At 42.3% G+C, this 12142-nt stretch overlaps 1 protein-coding gene and 1 non-coding gene across 3 annotated transcripts; one reads left to right on the top strand and one right to left on the bottom strand.

The window, feature by feature from the left end:
• Positions 1-386: 386 nt before the first annotated feature.
• On the bottom strand, positions 387-10853 carry prox3 (prospero homeobox 3). 2 transcript variants are annotated; one of them, XM_069518816.1, is made up of 7 exons: positions 10450-10853; positions 7882-7974; positions 4758-6610; positions 4494-4607; positions 3289-3401; positions 2611-2716; positions 387-708 (listed from the first exon to the last, which is right to left on the bottom strand). In XM_069518816.1, the coding sequence occupies exons 3-7, from the start codon at positions 6606-6608 to the stop codon at positions 535-537; spliced, it is 2358 nt and encodes a 785-aa protein (XP_069374917.1). In that variant the 5' UTR covers positions 6609-6610; positions 7882-7974; positions 10450-10853; the 3' UTR covers positions 387-534. The 2 variants fall into 2 exon arrangements, with proteins under 2 accessions (XP_069374917.1, XP_069374918.1); XM_069518817.1 differs by having other exon boundaries at positions 4494-4601.
• On the top strand, positions 1534-1607 carry trnai-aau (transfer RNA isoleucine (anticodon AAU)). Its single transcript has one exon. It is a non-coding gene; the product is annotated as a tRNA-Ile (tRNA).
• Positions 10854-12142: the final 1289 nt, after the last annotated feature.

Genomic DNA, 12142 nt, shown 5'->3' with positions numbered 1-12142 from the left:
AACCAATGCATGGCTCATGGATTTGGACACATCTGCCAACTCGTGGTGACACACACCATGTTACTGTGACTATATATGTTGACATTTTTTGAATGATATTGGAATTAAAACCTGTCTGTGTTATCAAACCTGAGTCGCAGCTCTATCATTTCACAATCCAACTGATGGCTGGAGAACGTTTGGAAGAGAGGGAACTCCTGCTCGGTCCATTCATACCGGTTCAATGGTATGGTCCCATTCTTTGATAAGTGCAGTCACAAGACTCATCCACAGCACAGGGCTGCGAGTGTGTCAGTCTGCTACAGTCCACGTGTGTCGCTTCCTGTACACTGTCACGCAAACAACATTTTATTCACCTAAATGAGTTTTATTTTTCTACATGAATGAATTATGAGGAACCAAACTGTTCAAATGTTTCCTCACAGTCTGGAATTGTACGGTTTGTATATGGTTGTATGTTGTTCCCGTCTTTCAGTTTGTTTGTGATTGGGCATGAATTTGTGCTTTTGTACCAGATCATTGCAGTCCACTGGGTCAGCCGACAGGACAGCCGGGCAGTCTGAAGGCGTCCGGCACGGGACTATCGAGTTTACAGATGATTTTATAAATGCCTTTCTTCCAGCAGGGGTCGCTGTCTCTGCCAGTCCAAATGGCTGAGTAAAACTCCCTCAGAGCCACCTCGGACACCTCGATGAACCTCTCAGGGACCTGCACACAGGAATCTGGATGTCAAAGGGCAACATACATGTGCGTCTACAGATAAGGACTGGAAACGTATGCACACACTCTGAGATAGAAAAAAACTGTTCCAGTTATATTTTAGGAAAATGTGTCTCCTGTCAACTCCAATCTTTACTTGTAATATTAATATTACGTTGTTATATAAAAGCAACATATTGTTATTGTAATTGTCAAAAATACTCTGATGTACTGAACATATAAACTTATGTTCTGCTGTGCGACTTGTTTCCATCCAACATTTTTAGCCCTGAGTTGCTGGAAAAAACTATACACACATCACAAGGTGCAAAATAAAGCCTGCACACTTCACAATAAAACACCGTTTACGACAGATACATATAAACAGATATATATATAAACATATATATATAACACTACTCCACTGCTCCATTCATCTTTATTGTGTACAGCCCCTCACATTTAGAAGATCGTAGATGTATATTTAAGACAAAACAAGTTTATTCAGTTTTCATAGAGGTTCATGCAGGTTATTGAACAATTATACTACTACCACTACTACTACTACTACCACTACTACTACTACTACTACTACTACTACTAATAATAATAATAATAATGATGATGATGACAATCATCATCATCATGAAGTGAAACTTAAAGTTACAATGAAAAATTGAGCAGAATAAAAACAATAATACGATTAATATCCCAACGCTCGTGTGTGTTGAAATTAAATATGAAAATTAATTTACTGAAAATATATCCAATCTAAAAAGAACAGTCATTTCCATGACAACGGTAAGTTCCTGCCTCAATGCCTGGCGACGTCATGGCCGGTTAGCTCAGTTGGTTAGAGCGTGGTGCTAATAACGCCAAGGTCGCGGGTTCGATCCCCGTACGGGCCACATTGTTTTTGAAGGTTGATATGACGCCAACATTCTACACGATAGAAACTTCATCTGCATACGGAGAAAGTTTACATTTCTAAACTTTGATAATTAACATGTTTTATTATTTATTTTAACATTTAATAAATACTGAGGTGAGCTTCTATATGAACTATTTTCTTCATTCGGTTTAAACTCAGTTCACATTGACAGGATACATTAAACAAGAGCTTAATTTTCACCAGTGGTGAGATGTAACAAAGTACATTTACTTAGTTACTGTATTTAAGTACATTCTTCATGCATCTGTAGATTACTTAAGTAGATTTATTTTCAGGTACTTTTTCTCCACCACAAATATCTGTACTTTCTACCACACTACATTTCTTCAATGCACTGTGGTTCACGTTGTTCTTCATATTTTTAAAAGTAATCAATAACAAGAGGGGAATTGATCCACAGATTTCAGTAGCATCATCTGCAGCCTCTTCATTAATATGACAGTCTGTATTATTCTTGTATTAAACCGAATATACAGTCGGCACTGTTAATGATGAAGTAGACTGTTGCTAAATACTTTAAGTACACAATCAAGTACGTACTAGAAAAGTTAGCTGTGGGGCATTTCCTTTTTACTTGAGTGCAATTTTGTCTATTTATTTGTACTTATCCTCAGGTAAATGTTAGAGTACTTTCTCCACCAGTGATTTTCATACATGTTCAAATGCAAGTTAGCCTGCCTTAGAAGGTCATTTCATTTAAAACAGCAGTTAGAGCTTGTACATCCTATTGATAAATTATTATATACATTATAAAGCATTGATGACATAGCACATATAACCTTGGGGTGATCCTGTGTTCACAAAAAATGCTCTGACCTTCTGCTATTAAAGAAAAATCAAGGTTCCCACTCCATGAAATAAATGCACTGTACTTGCAGCACTATGAGGCTTAAAGCAGCCATCCAAGGACGATATGCATAAATACAAATATGTAGCTGAAGTCCACACACAGTCCATACCTGGTAGATGTTACTTTTATTGTAGTGCATGTTGAGGATGCGGTACAGCTCCGTGTCACGGCCCACTCGCAGCTGAGTCTCTCTGCTCAGACGAGGTGCTCCTTCCCTGGAATACACGGAGAGCAAATTCATTTTAATTGAGCTATTACAAAAATGCATGCTGCAATAGTGTTAATTTCTATGACTTATAATTAACATTTATGTTAAAGGAATTATTAACTGACTATTTTTTACCTCTACATTCACAGTGGTTTAAATTAAACTGGTCTAATAATTACAAAGAAAATATATGTTTTCTGTTTAACACATTCAAAAATAAATTCAAAATGATCTTTAATCAATGTGTCACAATTAACATTAACCTAACTATGACAAATGTCAGCCTCTATGAAAACTATGAGATAAAATGGAAAAAAGTGATGAAGCACAGCTGCATCAGGGAGTAAACCATGATGCTTCACTCTGTTGCATAAAACAGGAAAAGCTAGAACATTAAATAACTGTTTTGTAATGATTTAGCAATTTGTAAAAACATTTCTACAAATGTCCAAATATGCAGGGCAACAAATGCACAGAATCAAATGCATAAATGAAACAGAATCAGCACCAGCGTGTGAGCAGTGGACTATTTTTTGCAGCAAATGAGTTTAACATGAACCAGTGCCAGGCTGAACCCACCGGGTGAGAGCGTCGCGGACAGCCTGTCGTGCGAAGCGCTCCATCTGGATGTAGAAGAACTCCCTGAAGTTACTGAACCATTTAATCATCTGGGAGGTCACGCAGCGGTTAAACTAGACAGTGAACAGGGAAACAGCAGGGGAAGAAGTGAGCGGCTCAGGACAGCAGCAGAGCGCTGGGGCTCGTTAGTTGAATTCATTTCAGCATCAACAGTGACTCGTCAGTTTGATTTCAAAAAGTTACATTTCCACCCTGTAACATTCATCGTAATAAACCAAATATTATTTTCTGTTTTTTTCTGAGAATCATACTATGGATTGTGATTGGTTAAAAAGACACAAGCACCTCTATGACCACACTCTTTATGAGTCACATATCAATAGGCTGGTTGACAGCAACAGCTGGAAATAAAGTAAATATATTGGTATTATCATATGTTTAAAAAAATTGCAGCACACAATTTTTATTTCTAAAGACTACATGTAATGTATTTTTGACCATTTCCTCAAAGTAAAGTTTTAATATATTTTCTTGCTATTACTTACTATTATTTATAATATTTTCTCTTATAATTAATTTTATTATTATTACATTTACAAATCTACAGGCTTACAGATATACCCCCTTTGTGTATTCTCTATTTCAGTCCCTGCACTTCATCGGTTGCAGTGACTCTACAGTATATTGTTTATTGAGAGTGTCAGTAATGGTTATGGACAGATTGTCCTTCTAAGTTGTATGATTTCTGATTAAATTGTCCATCTAAAGTCACATTAACATGGCTGGAAAATGCACAGTATAATCAGTAAAATTACATTTAATGCATTGGTTATGGATACTAATATATATTTTATATAGTTTTTTTATCCCATTATATTTTTTGTTTTCGTTGAAAGTAATTAAACCTTTTTTAAATATGTAACTTTTTTCACTTAAAAAATTTACAGTTACATAGTGAAATTCACACAGTTAAAGTAAACTGTTATACATTATATCCAATATATAGTATGTCATTAAATAATGTCATGAAATCTTTGTAAAAGCATGAATATTGTCTGAATCAGTCAAACTAAAAGTGTCCAAGCCATAGATTCCATTTAACGGTGGCATGGTGAGCTGTAAAAATGTGTTTAGTAAAGGGTAAAACATGGGTTTGAATGAAATGCAGCTCCATGCTGGACAAAGTGCTGCTCCATCATACACACCTTGACATCAGGGAAGTACGTCTTGAGAGTGTTGGAGCTGGGATAACGTGCGTAGAAGAACATGAGCTTGGCTTTCTTCAGATGACAGGGAGACAAGCCCTCCTGGGTGTATACATGAGGCCAGTCAAGGAGATACACACATTACACATTACACACACACACACACACACACACACACACACACACACACACACACACACACACACACACACACATGCAAACACACATGCAAACACACACACAAACAGACACAATAAAGGATATTCCCCCAGCTGTCAGGTAGAGCTCTCCTCCGTCCATCCCTCCGCCTCCTCTCATCCCCCTCTCCCTCTCCCTGCCTCCGTGGGCGTGCCTGGCGAGGGCGGGGTCCAGGTGGCCGAGCAAGGGGAGTGGCGGGAAGGAGGGGTGGGACGAGGGGTGGGAAGAGAACTCCAGGAAGGGATCAGTGTTTAGGTAGTCCTTCCGGGGCGGAGGCATGTGGGGGAGCTGTGTGTGGTGGAGTGCGCGGGAGAAGAGTTGCTGCATGGAGTAGTGCAGCAGTGGGAGAGGGAGAGGAGGAGGGGGAGGAGGAGGAGGAGGGGGAGGCGCGGGGAAGGAAGAGGAGGAGGAAGAGGAGGAGGAAGAGGACGGATGGGAGGAGGAGGGGTCCTTGGCCTGTGAGGTTGGAGGTAAGAGGGGAGGGTGAGAGAGAGGAGGAGGGCGAGGTAGTGATGGGTGATGGAGGGAGAGGTTTGGGTGAGAGGGATTCAGGTGGGAGGAAAGAGGTGGGCCAAGGAGTGGGTGAGACTTCCGTATGTCCGGTGAACGTTGAACAGCCAATGGCATCGTCAGATCTGACGGCTCGTTGCGGTGCAGCTGCCCCTGAGCCTCGACGCCCCCGTTCCTCATCTTCTGGAGCTGCTTCTCTCTTTCTCCCTCCTGCCCTCCCATCTTCTCCTCCTTACCCCTCGTCTTCTCCTCCCCTCTACCTCTCGTTAACAGTCCCATCCACACTCCCCTCTCCCTCCCTCCGTCATTGCCTACATCAGATGGGAGGAAGGAGATGGCAGCAGGCGGAGAGGAAGGAGTGAAATCTGTCGTTTCAGTGTAGAGGCGGAGAACTCGGTCGATGACTCGGGCCACGGCGCTGCCCAGCTCCAGCTTCAGTGCCTGAGCGAACTTCTGCCCGCCCTCCTCACCCTCATCTTCCATCCCTCCATCCCAGTCTCCTCTCACCAGTCCTCCACAATCCAACCACAACCCTGCTCCCTCCATTAGGCCCTCCAAGTGCAGTCCTCCTCTTCCTCGCTCCACCCTCCTTTCTTTCTCCTTTTGCCTCTCGTCTCTCCGCCTCTGAGTGTGGAAGTTTTCAAAAGGGGAAACAGAAAGAAGCGAGAACGACTCCTTTTCAGTCTCTCCATCGTCAATGTCCTCTTCATCATACATCCCATCTGTTATGTCCTCCTCCTCCATCATCACCACATCTCCATCCGCTGCTCCTCTGTTTCCATTCCTGCACCTCCTTTTCTTCTCCTCCTCTGCCATGTGCTTTTCCCCAAAAGCCCTCCATACTTTCTCCTGCAGGAGCTGCAGTCTCTCTCTCGCCTCCTCCAGCTGCTCTTTCAGCTCTTCCCTCTCTCGTCTCCTCCCCTCCCTGCCTCCCACGTGTCTCCTCCCTCCCTCATCAGCTTCTCCATCAGCCTCTCCATCCCTCTGCCGACTCTCCAGTTTCATCCTCTTCACTTTCAACACATCTTGGCTCCACTCTGCTGCAAGAACGGCATCACTGTGCCTCTTCTTCACCTCCAGCAAGCTCTCCTCTCCCTCCAGGACCCCTTTCTCTCGTCCTTCAATCCCCCGCTCCACCTGTGCATTCCTGTCTTCCTCCAAATCTCTGTCTTCCAGGTGTCGGTGTGTGCTCAGGTTTGTGTTGAGTTGTGCTCCACTCCTCCTGGATGCTCCCCCTGGCTGATGGAGGTGGTGAATGAGGGGAAAGCTGGGAGGCCTGAAGGCAGGAGGAGGTCGACCTGCGCTAGGCTGAGGATGGACTCCGGGGAGGTCTGTGGAGTTGAGAGTGGGAGCGAATGCATGAATCTGGGAAGCAGAGTCACCGAAAAGATCTGTGGGTGAATCCATCGCTGAGGGAGAGAGACAGAGAGACAGACAATAATGACTCTTGTTGCTGAAGTTTAAGTTGTTTTGCAGAAGCTTTGAGTGTTTTGCAACCAATTACGTGCAACAATTTCACTGGTACAACTTGGTTCGAGTACACTTGAGTGGCCAGTTCAGCAAAATTACAAATAATAGGTTTACTTTGTGATGGTCTCTCTGTAGTCATGCAGATAGTTTTGGTTTTACTTGGCAAAACATTTTTGTGCTACACAAGATTCAGGGAGAGAGAATGGGGGAGGACAAGCCGCAAAGAAGTTGGGTGGAACTGAACCTATATGTGGGGCTCACCAGGTAGAGCGGCCCTGTCCCTGTCAGTCTAGATAATCCAGAGACATCAATGTGAACAGTTTAAAGAAACTGAAATTGATAACAGTTGATTCTGTGGGTTTGAATTTCTAATTCTGTCGAGGAGGTTATGTTTCTACCTCTGTCTGTTTGTTTGTTTTTCCGCTAAATTATAAAAAAGGTACAATAAAAATTTAATAAATTTCAATTCTGTAGCACCTTTCAAAACTCTGTGCTTTTCAAAGTACAATAAAAGTTACCAATTCATAGAAAAGGCTAGATCCGACTCAACAACATAATAAAACAACTCAGAAAAGATAAAAAAAAGAATACATCCGTCTATACAGGTATGATTTCAACCACTTTTTAAACTGAGGCAGTGATTATGCTGCTCTGATGTTGAGTTTCCACCATGAGGAGCTAAAACCATAAACACATGATCCCCTTTGGTTTAAGCCTGGATCTTTGGGATTTTAACAGCATTTAATTCTCTGATCTCAGGGGTCTCTGAGCAGAGTAAGGGGTTAAAAGTTCTGAAATATAAAGTAGACCTACTACTGAACATATATCAACAAAACGTAGTGGAATGATAAAATAACCCTTTAAATAGTAGGCCTCGGATCCAGGAATCTTGTAACTTTCTTTACCATGATGACACAGGACATTTTTTAAATTGATTGGCCGGGAATTAATTCATGGATCTTGATGAAATAAATCTGATATTTTTAGTGGACTGATATCTATGGGTGTTTCCAATTTGGTGCAGCTTGATTGACTTAAGGGTATCTTGGGCCCTGGTGGGGATATACGCTCTGCTGAGAGCCATTCTAGTTTTCAATTTAATTTTCTGCGCTATGAAATATAAATAATTTAATATAAAGACTCTGTATGGCAACCAAAACCACACAAAAGAATAAATGCATCATATGTCTGGCACATGACTTCTGCTCACCTGGACAGCAAAACAGGTCACAGTTTTATCGAAGGACGCAACCACTTCCACTTTAATATTGAAGAGAATGATCTGCGGCGTCCGTGCATACAGCTGAAAAATATATAAGCACACACTGTGAAAGAGAACACCAGTGAAATTAAGTTAAGACAAGGAACGAAAGGGTGATCTTCTCCTCCCAGTCCTTCAGACTTGAAATGGAGTACTGCAGCTCTGATCAAAAAATGATGGAAGACAGGGAAGGGTGTTAGTGCAGGTCAGCCGACCGGGGACCGGGCTATGTGCTGGTGGAGCAGTAGGTTAACATCTGGCTCATGATCTTTGTCACATATCAGCCTGGTCTCTTTACGCTGTCTTTCCTGTTTCTCTCAATGATGTGGTGTCTAAGAAAGCATCATCGTCACAAAAATACATATAATAAAATGGACGAATAGAGCCACATCAAAGGTCTTAGTGTAATATACAATAATAAACGTGTGGATTCTGGCACTGAGTATAATAAATAAAGGGTACAAATCACTGAACATTAAGAACAGCTCTAGTGTTATTGGATATTTTAGTGTTTAATTCTGCATGGTTTACCTACAATACCTGGAAAAGCTTGTAAAACTAGTTCATTTCACTATTTAACCAAGCTCAAAAACACACATCCCCCATTCCATTTTCTTTTTTCAGTACGTAACCTCCTTTCCCTCTGGACGCCCCTTTCCCCCCTTTCCTTCCTCTCTATCCCTCTCTCATCCTCTCTTCCTCTCCTCCCTCTGTTATCAGTTCGGGCAGCTTGTTAAGCACTGTTTGATCAGAGTATTTACCATCAAATACACACTCTCCCACACACACAAAATCACACATGCATACACATTCGCACAAAAGCGAAAGAGGCTTGAGGGAGGGCTAACAATGGTCAATGGTCCTTGGGGAGTGAAATGGAGTGAGAGAGCAGCATGTACGTTTGCAACCTTGTGTGTGTGTGTGTGTGTGTGTGTGTGTTCGTGTGTGTGTGTTAACAGTAGTCCTACTTAGCTTTGATAACACCCCTAATCCACTTCAGATGGATACACTACTACTCATCCAGCAACAGAGAGATGGCTGGATGGATGATGAAAATGGACAGATGTGAGGACAGACTGAGAGAGGTGCAGTCAGCGGACAAAATTACAGCAAATGGGAACATGCGGGTACACAAACACAGAATTAAAACACACTTGATTTACACTGAAAGCTATAATAATTTATAAGATAGATAGATAGATCAATCGATAGATGGATAGATAAATAGATAGAGAGATAGAGAGATGGACAGATAGATAGATTGACAGATAGAGAGATAGACCAGTGCATAGGTCCCCTGATGCAACATGAAGAGAATAATCCTCCTATAAATAGCTAAATATCAATTATTCAAATGCCCTCTCTTCTCCACTATAATACAGCCCAGATGGTGAGCCGGCCAATGCGCTTATATCAGGGACAGATTAGCTTTTCAAAGCCAGTGGAAAGCTGCACCAAATACAAACACACAACCAGCAACCAAAAACGAAAGCTGTTAACCGCTAGATTATGATTTAAGGACGGTGCACTTGGACAGCTGTGGAGCTGTCACTGGGCGGACAGGAGAGGGGGACGAGCGCTGAATTAAACACACACAACTTACTGGTATTAAATAATGTGTGTTAGTAAATTCTTTTTTTTCCCCAAATTCTAATCTGGGTTTATGTGTTGACGGAACATGTGACCAAGACATAGGCCAAAAGAGGGAAAATCAGAGGCTAACAGTTTACATCTCTAATCTAAAAAATATTGGGCTTTTAGGACTATTTGCACACTTTTATTATATATTACATATATAATAATATATCAACATATTGTCATGTAAATACACATACAAATCATGGAAGTAGACTCTGTGTTTCTAAAATATTCAATAATCTGTCTGGGTGTATAATAGGTCACTCAGCTATATCTATGATTTTGATATCGATTAGGTTATATTGTTCAATCAATCAATCAATTAATCAATCAATCAATCAATCAATCAATCAATGTATCCATCTATCTAATTGCTAATAGCTATTTTGCTATAGCTGTTTAGAGTAGGATTATTGTCTTCATGTTACACTATTTTGGTATTAGGTTATATTGTTCTTTCTTTCTTTCTAGCTATTTATCTATCTCTCTATCGATAAATCTGTCTAATTATCTATAACTCATATTTAGTTATTTATAGGATTATTCTCTATTTGTTGCATGATCTATCTCTCTATATAAATGAATGAATGAAATAACAAATGTCTGAAGCCTGCGCGTGGCAGCATCTGCCGGCTCTGCCACGCGAGAGGAATCCACTGTGGCTGCTCTCACGCACGAGCTGTCACTTTGTGTGCGAGTGCGTGCGCGCGCGCCCGTGTGGCGTCCTGTGACTAATTGGAAGCGGTGGACTAATGTCGCAGAGCAACAAACACACACGGACACACGGACACGGACACGGACACGGACACACACACACACACACACACACACGGATGTTGGCACACATGAAGCTACTTTAGAAGAATAAACAGAACTCACTGTGAGGCGCGGACAGGAGCTCCAGCGGTGTCCACTCACCCCCGCAGCCTTCCACTACCAGCGGCCGCTCTCTGCGCACTCTGCCTCGGTCACTTCAGCAGGCACCGGCCGGGCTTTGGAGCTCAGTGCGTTCAGAGCGGAACCAGCCCCCCTCTCTCTCTCTCTCTCTTCTCTTTTATTTCTTCTTTGTTCCGCAACTCTCCCAAAATGTGACCCCCCCCCCTTATTTACCTTCACGCACCTCTTCTTCACGAGTTGTGTCACTGTGCGGGTTTTTCTGCTTCCGCAACAATCCCGTGTTCATCCTCACGCGCCGCTGCTGCCATCGGTGTGGAGTGGGGTGGCGCGCGGTGGGCGGGCGAGCGCGAGAGCTGTGTCCACTTGACGGTCCGGTCCCTCCCATGCTGGCATGACACACACACACACACACACACACACACACACACACACACACACACACACACACACACACACACACACACACACACACACACACACACTGGAGTCATTCTCACAGATTTCAAATGAACTCTTTGGATAATTCCTGGCAGCAACAGTTTGTTACAGATGGCTGCTGCTTGCTCACCAGATCTTTACAGTAGAAACATGAACAACATCACCTGTCATCCAGATGCAGATTTCTTTTCCTACATCAGGGGCCACTCATTTGTCATTGCTGCTCCCTTCATCTTTATCAGACATATTCTACATGTACAAATACTTTAAACATCGACTTTATCTTTATGTTACAAACTGTTTCTTCTAATCAATCAATGTTATTTTGCTGATGTGTTCAGTTGCACGTGGCTTCTATTGCACTTCTCTCCGTCCTGGGAGAGGGATCCCTCACATTTGGCTCTCTCAGAGGTTTTTATGTTTTTCCCCCATTAACAGATTTTTTTGGTAGTTTTTTCTGACTCTTATTGAGGGTTAAGGACAGAGGATGTTGCACCTTGTGAAGCCCTAAGAGACAAATTGTGACTTGTGATTATGAGCTATACAAATCAAATTTGATTGATGACAAGTTACACAAGCTGTGTCTCAATTCTGCATCGTTCACCGGCTGCATTCATAGGCCTGTTGTGTCGCAGCGGTGCGACTATATTACCAATTCAAAGGCTCGACCAATGCAGCCGACAAATGTGTCCTTCCAGCCCTGAGCAACGAAGGCTCCACAGGGTGAGTCTGTCCCAGCCCAACATATCCCATGATTCATCGCACTTCAGAAATGTTTTTCAAAGAGGTAATGGTGGCAGAAAGTGAGGCGAAAATGTCAAACAGTGTACCGAACAGCTAACGGTACACTTTTTCAACATTTTTAATCAACCGAACAAGATTTTAGCTTTGTTGCTAGGCAACGGCTGTAACGGCGGGACAAGCTGGTGACGCAATAGGTAGACCAGACCATTTAATTTTGGAATGGGCTGCGTGAACCAGGTGTAGACTGGGTCCTCTGCATGGACACAGCTACAGAGGGACCTGTTATATGTTAAACATCCATGCAAAATTCCTGATTCAGAGAGACGCACGTTTACTTTTACCTCTAAAGCTTGGGTTCAAAGCCATGCATTAGTGAATATACCTTAATTGTACATTGTGTTCTTCAAAAAAGATTTTTTTAAATTAACACACTGTTATAATTAATGTTAGCACTGTGATTAGTGAGTATACTGACAGGACAGGGGCACCTCAG

Source organism: Paralichthys olivaceus, chromosome 22 (assembly GCF_024713975.1).
Source record: "Paralichthys olivaceus isolate ysfri-2021 chromosome 22, ASM2471397v2, whole genome shotgun sequence".
Lineage (NCBI taxonomy): Eukaryota > Metazoa > Chordata > Actinopteri > Pleuronectiformes > Paralichthyidae > Paralichthys > Paralichthys olivaceus.
Note: the sequence above shows the minus strand (reverse complement) of the source record. Positions and strands in the feature narration are given on the sequence as shown.

Bases quoted from the DNA above. Each gene is read 5' to 3' on its own strand.
- prox3 (XM_069518816.1), bottom strand. From the start codon at position 6,608: ATGGATTCACCCACAGATCTTTTCGGTGACTCTGCTTCCCAGATTCAT. The intron at 2,717-3,288 runs GTGGGTTCAGCC...CGTGTATTCCAG, and splicing joins GTCCGCGACGCTCTCACCCG to GGAAGGAGCACCTCGTCTGA. The intron at 709-2,610 runs GTATGGACTGTG...TCCTGTGTGCAG, and splicing joins ATAAAAGTAACATCTACCAG to GTCCCTGAGAGGTTCATCGA.